The sequence below is a fragment of the Microtus ochrogaster genome, chromosome 16 (assembly GCF_000317375.1).
Source record: "Microtus ochrogaster isolate Prairie Vole_2 chromosome 16, MicOch1.0, whole genome shotgun sequence".
Classification (NCBI taxonomy): domain Eukaryota; kingdom Metazoa; phylum Chordata; class Mammalia; order Rodentia; family Cricetidae; genus Microtus; species Microtus ochrogaster.
The window spans coordinates 20126107-20136755 of NC_022018.1; the positions used below are offsets into that span (position 1 = coordinate 20126107).

At 38.9% G+C, this 10649-nt stretch overlaps 1 protein-coding gene across 1 annotated transcript in view; it reads right to left on the reverse strand.

Annotated features, from left to right (window-relative positions):
- Armc4 (armadillo repeat containing 4) overlaps positions 1-10649 on the reverse strand; it is a 162113-nt gene that overhangs the window by 79618 nt on the left and 71846 nt on the right. The window contains exon 18 of the mRNA XM_005354824.3: positions 1487-1601. Coding sequence (XP_005354881.1) covers positions 1487-1601 — 115 coding nt within the window. The remainder of the gene's footprint in view (positions 1-1486; positions 1602-10649) is intronic.

A 10649-nucleotide genomic window follows, 5' to 3' on the forward strand; every position in this document is an offset into this window, starting at 1 on the left:
GCCAGAACCTGGAAACAACCTAGATGCCCTTCAATAGAAGAATGGATGAAGAAAGTATGGAATATATACATATTAGAGTACTACTCAGCAGTAACAAACTAAAATTTTATAAAAATTAATTCTTTATAAAAGATTCAGTGGCAAGAGTCTTTAAGATAAATTGAAAAATGTGAAGTAAAGGTGAAAAAGGCAGGCTGGGTTTCGTGGAACACACCTAAAATCACAGCTATGCAGGAGTCTGAGAAAGCAAGATCCCAGGTTCAAGGCTTGCCTGAAAGCTGAGCATGGCACCTGAGTATGACTCTATGCCCTCGCAAATACAAAGAGTAGCTCAGTAGTGGAGCATGTTCCTAGCATGCATGAGACCCGGATTCCATCCCAGCTCCTCAAAAAGAGAAGAGGGCTAAAAAGAGATCTTTGAAAAAAATAATAAAATGTACAAATGAAAGCTAAAATAACTAATAAATAAATAGATTCTTCCAACAAATAAGGAAACCTTTGATCTTGGCATTAATGTTCAGAAAAGTGACCTTTTCAAGGACACCGCTGTTCCTGCTGCTGTTTAACTCCTAGGAAAACAGCCAAAGTCCCTGTGAGGGCCCACAGAAGTGCATCCACTCTACTTTGGTTGAAGGTCTTGCTCTTTCAAAGCTATTAACAATAAGTCTGACTTAAGGAGTGGCTACAAACAAGATGTTCTGACCTAGGTTGTGGCTACTTGGTGTTTTGGAATCTAAGATGCCCCGTGGAGATGGATCTACTTCACCTTGGTCAGAGAATTCAAGCACATTTCTGCTTCTTCATTTTTAATTTTACCCAGGGAGTGGCTGCTTATAGGATACTTGGTCTACGGTGTTGTTGCTGTACGTTCTGCCTAAAACATCAGAATGCTTAACTCAGGAAAACAGTGGCTTGATGTCTCAGGCAATAATTCTGTTTGTTATTCGTATCCTGTTAAAGCAGTCTTCCTTCTTCCCCCCTTTGGATTGGGGTATATAAGCATGTGGAAAATAATCATAGGCAGATTCAGCATTCACTGGCTTACCATAGGTCTTGACTATCCTATGTCTTGGTACCATTCTATGTCTCTGTATTTCTCCCATATCTCTGTTCCTCTTGCCTAATATTTCCAATTCACACACACACACACACCCTGGAACTATGAACTCATCGAGGCAGGACCCAGACAGGTCCCCCAATTTGTCCTCTTTTTAAGCAACAGAAAATGCAATACAGTCAACTTTCCCATTGCCTCAAAGACAGGAGCAAACGTACATTGCTGTTACCTTTGCCTAGTTTCATGTGACATTTTTCAGGAAACCAGAAGAAAGAATGGCTGGAAATTGCTTTAGCATAAGTATTTAGCCTTCTTTTTCTACAATATCAATCTGACCAAAAGTGAGTCCGTCCGTATAAACTAGTATGGTGCTGACACTATTTGAGGGCTTACAAGTTCTAGAACAAAGAGATTTGCAACCACTGCTACCTTTGCATTTTCAATGCAGGGACAGAGTGCCCATGCTGCGCTGGCCTTCACATCTGGGTGTGGATTTTTGAGCAGGGACCACAACAGGCGAACTCCATCTAAGCGATCAATTATCCTGTGGAGAAGGCAAAAACCATGGTGTGAACTATCATCAGTAAGTGGGTGGGAAAATTCAAGTGGCTCCCTTAGCCACACAATTCTAGTTTCTTCCTGGGCATTCTACTGGGGTCTCTTTTGAGCAATCCTCCCAGAGGAGTGGTATTTACACACAATTGACTGATCAAGCCCTCTGATTTTAGTTTCAATCTTCATGACCCGGAAAGCACCCTGCATAACAATTATGATTCACATAAACTAGAATCAAGCCACACAATGTCTTAATCAGCTGTCCACAGACTGTTACCTCTATGTAAAAAGTACTGGTTCCTTCACATAATAGCATTTAAATACTCCCCAAAACAAACATTTATGCCTTAGAGTTGTGCAGTTACCTTTTTATTTGGTCTGTGTTTAGTTGACGCACCTTATGTTATGACATATTTTAAACTCCTCCAGTCCTAACCTAAGCTTGGGAATTAAAATCATCACACCACAGTGCATCTTCTGTTGGGCACGCAGAACACATACGTTGTTTTCATGTGCTCTCATTGCAGTAAGCCTAGCACAGCAGACTGTGTTGTAATTACTTAAACATACTGTAATCAAAATAGCTTCATGACTAGCTGAAAATGAGTTATCATCAGAACCATCTCTGCAGCATCTGTCTTATGTTTATGTATCAATCAGTTCATGGAACATAACCTTGCAAAAAGGTCTGCAGAGTGCTGGGGGTGGAGGGGAATGCCAAACAAACCTTAATACCCTTCACAAACACAGCTTTGTTCATAAAGATGAATTAAATGCAAAGCAGATGAAGAAAGATAAGGACCATCATAATTCCCTTGACTTTTCATCTCCGGTTCAGTTGAATACATGTAGTATTTAGCCCTGAGTAGAGTAAATTCTACTGGCTTTTAAAATGCCATTCGAATTCCTCCTTTATAACTGACATTTTAAGAAATTTATATTTCTTGATTATTTGAGATGAGTTTTCCAGAGGAAACTATGCATTACCCAGCATTCCCAGGTAGTTATGGGAAGCTTTGTGAAATGCTAACAGCGTATAGCAACATAGACTGGCTGTTAAGAAAATAATTCTTCCCACTACAGAGATTGCTCAGCACTGAAGAACCCTTGATGCTCTTCTGGAGGACTCAAGGTCAGTTCCCAGCACTCATGCTAGGTGACTCACAATTTCCTGCCTGTAATTCCAGCTCCGGCAGATCCAATACTCTGCTCAGGAACATACCAACCCACAGACACAAAGGAGGAATACATGCATTTTTTTTGAAAAAGTTAATTAAAATTTAAAGTAAATAAAATGAGGAGGAAAGCAATCTGCGAAGACACTCGATGTCAGCCTCTAGCCTCCAAATGCACACTCACATGTGCACACACAGGAACATATGCATATACTATACAAATGCATGTATGTGCATTTACACATACTTACTCATAGAAAGACATAATTTTCCCCCAGACAAAACTTTACAATTAGCTACAAAAATTCACTATTTTCCTCCATAGCCTCAGAAATTTATCAGCTGCTTCATTATAAGGAATAAGGGTTGTGGTCCATTACTAAGGTCTTAAAAGACTCAGAAACATGGGAGTGACAGCATGGTATGAGGAAAATACCACTCAAAATATTTGCATGCATGGTAGCTGGCTCAGGAGAAGCGAACTCTAAAAGTCCACTCTATCCCTCCCCTGCTGCAGCCTTAGCATGAATTGCTCATTCCCAGCGACTTGCTGTGTCTGACACCGAGAGCAGTATGGTCTCTTAGCCACCAAGCTATCTCTCCAGCCCTCTAACCTTTATTTATAAATAGGAATTCATGAACACAGAGTCTGCAGATAAGAACTAGCTGCATGTTAATTGTCCATCAGAGAAGCACAGTCTAGTGAAGAACTAGGGACCACTGCAGTAGCAAATGTGTGCTTATATACCAAGTGAAGAAAGACAATGTTATGTTCCAGGTCACAGGAAAGTTACTCTCCAACAACAGAGCCATTGTGAGCTGGTGTCCAAGGCCCATGAGTCAGACTTGGAAGGCTGAAGTAGAAAGATCTGGAGTTCCAGTACTGTTTGGCTATGTAGGAGACCCTGTCCCCACACAAACATAGGAAAGTAAAACAATACAAACAAACGAACAAAATCCCCTTTTACAGGCTTCCTGGATTCCTGTTAAGCTTTTGGTAGGAATCAGCACCCCCTCCTTTTCTGTAACTGCAGCACAGTGTTTTGCCCATAGTGATGTGTTTTCTCCTTAAGTACTAGGTGACCTCCCTGACGAGGCATTCTAGACAGCCTGCCATGCACAGGGCTGTGACTACAGCTAAGAACACTGGTTAAGCAGATCTGAAACAAGACAGTCTTTGCTCATTTTTTTTTCTTCAGTAAACCAGAAGTCTCTCCCAACACCCGTGCATTCCTTCAAAACCCTCACCCTCACAGAGCACTCCATCCTAACCAGAAGTGTTTGTATTTGAAATTGTCTCTAGATCGAGCACATGTTTATGCAGAGCTGCTTTGCAAGTTTATTGCTTCTTGTGGAGCAGTGGTGGCAGCACTGGTGATAGTAATTTCAATAACCACCCACTTTCCACACACTCCCCTTTTGTAGCTCTTAAATTTGACTGCCAACTTGCTTTGAATTCATTTCCAGTGGGGCTAGTTCTCCTCAAATTCATATCAAGGGAATATTATCTTTATCATGAAATCATAAAGCAAGCCTGACTTTTGCCTTTCCAAGATTGTCTACTTTACCATGGAGATCAAACTGTTGGCAGAATAACAGCTCTAGGGCAATGACTAGATTTTGATTTTTGGCTTTTTCTTTTTTTAAAAATTAATAGTAATACTGAGTTTGGTGGCACCACCTGAAGCCCCAGTACTTGGGAGATGAAGGCAAGACGATCATGTTCAAGATCATTTTCCACTACCTAGAGCACATGAGACCAGCCTGAAGTACACAGGATCCTGTATCAATCCACCCTGAGCAAAAATGGACAGAAAATGCCCAAATTAGAAAAAGATGCAGCTGCTTCTGTCTTCCAGCCTCCTGTGTTGCATTAACACTACCAGGACTGGAAGATGTCTGGCTGGCTTCCGTGCCCACCAAGGCCACAGATATAAACAACTAGTTTTGCATCATAGGGCATGGGCAAGGCTATTGGTTCTTTCTGGGAAAACCAATGTATTTTGAAATCATAATGCTGCACGATTTGTAAAAATGTCACAGCAACAGATGCTTCGTCATCCAGTCTCCAAAGCTAAGCTTTGTTCTGTTAAGCAGTTCAGTTCTGCTGGCGACCCTCAGAGCTCCCTGCAGTAAAGGTGTGTCACCCTGACAGGCATTCTCCCGATACTCCCTCTGTATTGTGTAGCACTGGCATTTTATAATTCTCATCTAGCAGAATTATTTTATTGGAAATTGCGAAATAGAGGCTTTTCCCGGTTTCTCAGTCTGAGCAGCTGACATTCCATAGTTTCCCCTCATCAACTACAGCTTGCTCAAGTTCCCCAAGATAGAAGGTATTTCATCCTTCTGTTTTAGGGCCAATTGTGACTACTGCTTCAAGCTGACATACTCTCTTCCTTCTTAATTATCCTTTATTACGTACATTTTATGTTATTAAATCTACCACTTGTTTATTTTGTGATTTTAATCTTTAGCATATCTTCAGAATAGACTTCCATGCCTCCAAACAATAAAATAATATTTTGCATTTGTATATCTTACTCTACCCATAATCTGTTAATTACTTCAATTTTCTTTAAGCATCTATTTCCCCTACAGAAAAAAATTGATTTTATCCTAAAATTTAATAGATAGATATATAGACAGTTTCAGCTGTATAAATACATACATGTGATGGAGTACACAAACTGGACATGGCAAACAAAAAGCACTATGAACTTACAGATCATTAAAGAAATCCACACTGAAAACCAAAGAGAAAAAATAGACAAGAAGTGAGGTACAAGAAAGAAACAGAAGTCAGATGCCTGGGGAATGATATTGAAAAGACAATATATGTATTATTGGAGTAGCAAGGAATGAAGAAAAAAGGATTTTTGTGAAAGCAATAACTGAAATTGTTCTAAAATTGACAGAGGACATCAATTCATAGGTTCAAAGATTTCAGTAAACTCAAGCACGAAAAAAAATAATTATTATTAAAAAACCACATCTATGCACACATATTCGAATTATTAAAATTCAGTCTTGAAATTAACAGAGAAACAGGATATGCCTGAGTCCATCCAGGCTGAAGCAGACTGTAAGAAGCAGGGCTGGCCAGTAAACAGCATTTATTCCCCACAGCTCTGAAGGTTAAGAAAGTCAAATGTAAATGCTCTAGGAGCTTATAGAAGCTGTCTCCTTCTGTGTCTTCACTTTGCACAAAGAGGTAAGGGATCTTTATTGGGGTTTCTTAAAGAGGCTCCATTCCATTCATGAATCCTCTAAACTCAAGACTTAATTACTTTCCAAGTCCCACTACCAAATACCCTCCCACTGAGAATTAGTTGTCAACATTTGAATTTTGGTGGGACACAAACATTAATTCTGAGGACATCAGGCATAAAGAACTATGATACTCATGAAAGCTGAGTTATTAACAGAAAAAGGACAAGAAGACATCAGGATGACATTTATAAGATATGGAAAAAAATTACAGAGTTAGACTTCTGTATCCAATGAAAAATATCCTCAAACTGACAGTAAAACTTCTCACTCTTTCCCAAGTTATACAGCCATCATGTGAGGCAAAGCAAACAGTCATCAAGAGTAGAAGGCAATGTAACTTCATCCTAGTACAGGGTTAGAACCAAGAGTGATGCTATGGTAACCTCTTGGGGGTAGGAAGAAATAGTCATAAAGTTTAAGACTCTAGACAATGAGATAAAAGCAATCGCGAAATAATTCTTGAGTAATGGAGAAGATATTACTGAGAACATAGAGAGATGTGATGATAGCCTGGACACTGAGAAGAGAGCAAGGGCATAGTGGAGCAGCCTGGCATGCGGCAGTAGAGGCTGAGCAAGATGAAGTACCAGTGGCTGAACAGGAGAGCAGCCAGACTATCTAGTGTCTGGACAATCCATCAGTGTAGTCATGGTTTCAATGTGAAATGTCTCCCAAAGGCTTGATCCAATGAATGTTCAGAGGTGGGGGTTGGGAAAGTGACCAGTTCATGAGATCGCTGATCTAATTGATACATTAGTCAATTCATGGATTGGTAGTTTGACGGAGTTATTGGAAGCGAGAGAGGTAGAAGAAAGTAGGAAGTGGGGCCTATTTAGAAAAATTAAATGACAAGGGACATGTTCTTGAAGGGTACACCTTGTCCATATGATCCTCTCTTTCTCTTCCTTTGTCCATTTTTTTCCTTGATATCTTCTGGCACCATGAAATTAAGCAGCTTTGTTCCACTGTGCTCCCTGTGCCGTGCTGATGCATTTCACAATAACTTGAAATTATCATTGGAGACAGCTATGAAACCTGGGAGCCAAAACAAACTTTTCCACTTTTAAATTATTTTTCTCAGGAATCTTGTCACTACAACAAAAAAACCTGAATAATTTAAGGATGAGTCAGTGCCCCAGCAGGGTGAGTAGAACATCTGCAAAGGGAGAGAACTGCTAAGAATAGAAGATCTGGAAGTGCAGGGACATTGAGCACAGAAAGCATACAGAAGCAGCTTCTTAGTGGGCATGGAAAAGAATTCCAAACAGAGAAAAAAGCTACAAATATAAAAAATGCAATCTATAACTGTGATTTTATAAAAAAGATGTATACATCCCTTTGCATGAGTTTATTTATTTATTTATTTTTTTTGACGGGGTTTCTCTGTGTAGCCCTGGCTGTCCTGGAACTCATTCTGTAGACCAGACTGGCTTTGAATGCACAGAAATCCACCTGTCTCTGCCTCTCTGAGTATTGGGACTAAAGGCATGTGCTACCACCTGGCAAAATCAACCTTTAAACAATATAGAGAACACTGAACAATGCATTTGTCTGCTCTGACATCTTTAAACAATATAGACAATATTGAACAATGCATTTATCTGCTCTGACATCTTTAAACAATATAGACAACACTGAACAATGCATGTGTCTGCTCTGACTAAACATTTCATTTAGTTGACATTGAACCCCCTAGAGTCTTGCATATTCTGGGCAAGTTCTCTATTGTTCAACTACATCCCAACTATAATCAGCATTTTATAATGATTTATAAAAATACAGCAGAATATGTATTTTTCCCTAGTGTAAGTATATATTTACAAAATTAGGCCACATACCTGGGAAATAAAGCCAAAAAAGAAAAAAAAAAACTGAAATCACAACCCTTATTTTTTTTAAGTGGAAATTAATAACAGCATGGCATATGGAAAACACTGATAATTTTGGAGATTAAGCAACAGTTGTTAACTTTTATATCCAAAATAATAATAATAATCAAATGGAGATATTGGAGGGGTCAAAGAGATATGTGCGGATCTATGTTTATTACAGCACTGTGGACAGTGGTTAAAAACGAACCAATATAGTCTCCATCAGTGGGTAAATACTCTGATTAAGGGAGCTTGTTGCACTTGCAGGGCGCCTGATTTTAGTTCCCCACACCCACATGACAGCTCAGTACCATTTTTAACTTGTTTCATAAGTGGTTTTGAAACATAAAGCAAAGAAAACCACCCCACAAATCACAATCCCAGAGAATCTAGACAACAATGAGGTCTACATGGGAAGTAGAAAAAGACATGATCTTTTGAGTAAATTGGGAGCATAGGGACCTTGAGGGGAAGGGTTGAAGGGGAGGAAAGCACAGAAAAATGTAGAGCTTAATAAAAAGAAAGAAAGGAAGAAAGGAAGAAAGGAAGAAAGAAAGAAAGAAAGAAAGAAAGAAAGAAGGAAAAAATTTAGCCTAAGATGTAACAGGCAAACAAACAATTAGGAAAGCAGAGATAACATCTTGGTATCATGCAAATTAGAAAAACAACTCCAAATGCATTAAACATGAGCAAGAACAGCAACTGGAATATTAAAAGTCACACCCTACAAAAAAGCAAGGATTGATGTACCAAGTAATATAACTTCTGCCCTTAAGAAGCCAAAACTCCAAGAACTACAAGCTATGTTAGAAGACAGACAGGAAAACACAGCTAACAGAACTTTTTAAGCCATGTTAAGTTTCAGTTGTAGAGATCAAATACACAAAAAAACAGTGAGTGAGAAGATCTAAGCCATGAAAGCTTTGAATAGACCTTAAAACTCTATAATATTTTGACAGTTATGTTGTTATACAAATGTCACAAACATTTATTAGTTCATAAAGAAGCTATCAAAGGCTAGGAAGATGACTGAATCAGTATGGTGGTTTTAACAAGAGTGGCCCCTAGAGGCTCATTTGTTTGAATTTGGTCCCTAGTTTGTGGAAATGTTTGGGAAAGATTAGGAGGTGTGGCCTTGTTGGAGGAGGTTTGTCAATGAAGGGCAGGCTTTGATGTTTCAAAAGACTGAAGCCATTCCCAGTTAGTTCTCTTGACCTCATTGACTGTGGATCAGAATGTAAGATCTCAGCTATTGCTCCGATGCCATGCCTGACTGTTCTTCAATGTAATGGTTATAGTGGAATCATGAACCCTAATAACTGTTTTCTTTTATAAATCATCTTGGTCATGGTGTCTGAGTAATTAAGACTGTCATAGAAGTACTTCTCTTACAAGAAGGAGGACCTGAGTTTGATCCCTAGAGCCCATGTCATGAAAACAATAATTGGGTATGATGGTGTCTGCTTATAACTATATGCTGGGGAGAAAGGCAAATAGATCCATGAGGCTTTATGTCCAGCTAGTTTACTCTACATGTCGATTTTCAGTCTTCATCTGAGGACTGACACATGCTAATGCTGTCCTTTGGCTTCCACATGCATGCTGTTGTATGCTCACACTGATATTTATACACACAAATGTGCATACACATCATCTGCACAAAAAGAAATAAAAATGGAAAATTCATTATAAACACACCTATTTACTCAAAGACTTAATATCTGTTGTGCTATTTTACACATCCCAAGGAGACTTCTAATCAATATGAAACAACTTATGTGGTTATTATCATGAGAGCCTCCTATAGAACTGAAAAAAGTCAATGAGTTTTCCATCATCAGGATTTTATGAAGTCACATGATTCCATAACCAGACAGTTATTATGAAGATGGCATCCCTCATCTTACTGAGAGTTGTTCATGTACTCCGCTGCAGTTAGTGAAACTGTGCAGAGACTGTACATGTTTAGACACTTATGTGACCCAAGGATAAGCCAAAGCTATGAATCAGTGACACATACAGCTGCTGTTCACCAAAACTAGTTCCTAACCAATGAATTATGTACAATCAACAAAAAATAGAAATATTTACCATTTCCTTACATTCAGCTAACAGCTCAAAGAAGCAATAAATTAAAAATTCTAGCAATAATATCCATGTCTGAAATATGGATTTTTACCAAACATAAAATATTGTCTTCTAAAATTGCCTTAGTGTATTTATAAAAACACTTATAGGAAAACCAGAGCATTCGGCCCCTTCTAACCAAGTTCTTTCCTTCACATGTTCTTTCTTTGTTTCTGTCTTTCAATGCGTCTTCCAGTTTCTGCCACAACTCTTGGCTTACCCATCTCACCTCTTTTCCCTACAATTTTCCTTCAAAACTAGCCTTGCTTTGCTTTTTATTGATTTTATTCCTTGTAAACTTACATGTCACCCATGATTCAGTGACTAAATCATGGCTACCTTATATACTCAATATATGAAACATATACTTTTATACTCAATACAAAACACGTTATTCAGGTAACATTTTTATCCTAAACTTTAGACATGAACATCAGATTGGCCAGTTGCCCTGGTCGCTTGAAGTCACAGGAACCTCAGTGTCTACAGAAGTGCCGCTGAGTTCATCATCATTCAGTAGGTAGTAAGTGTTGTTCCTTTGCGGAACTACAGTTCCCAGCGTTCTCCTGGCTAAGGACATATTCCCAGAAG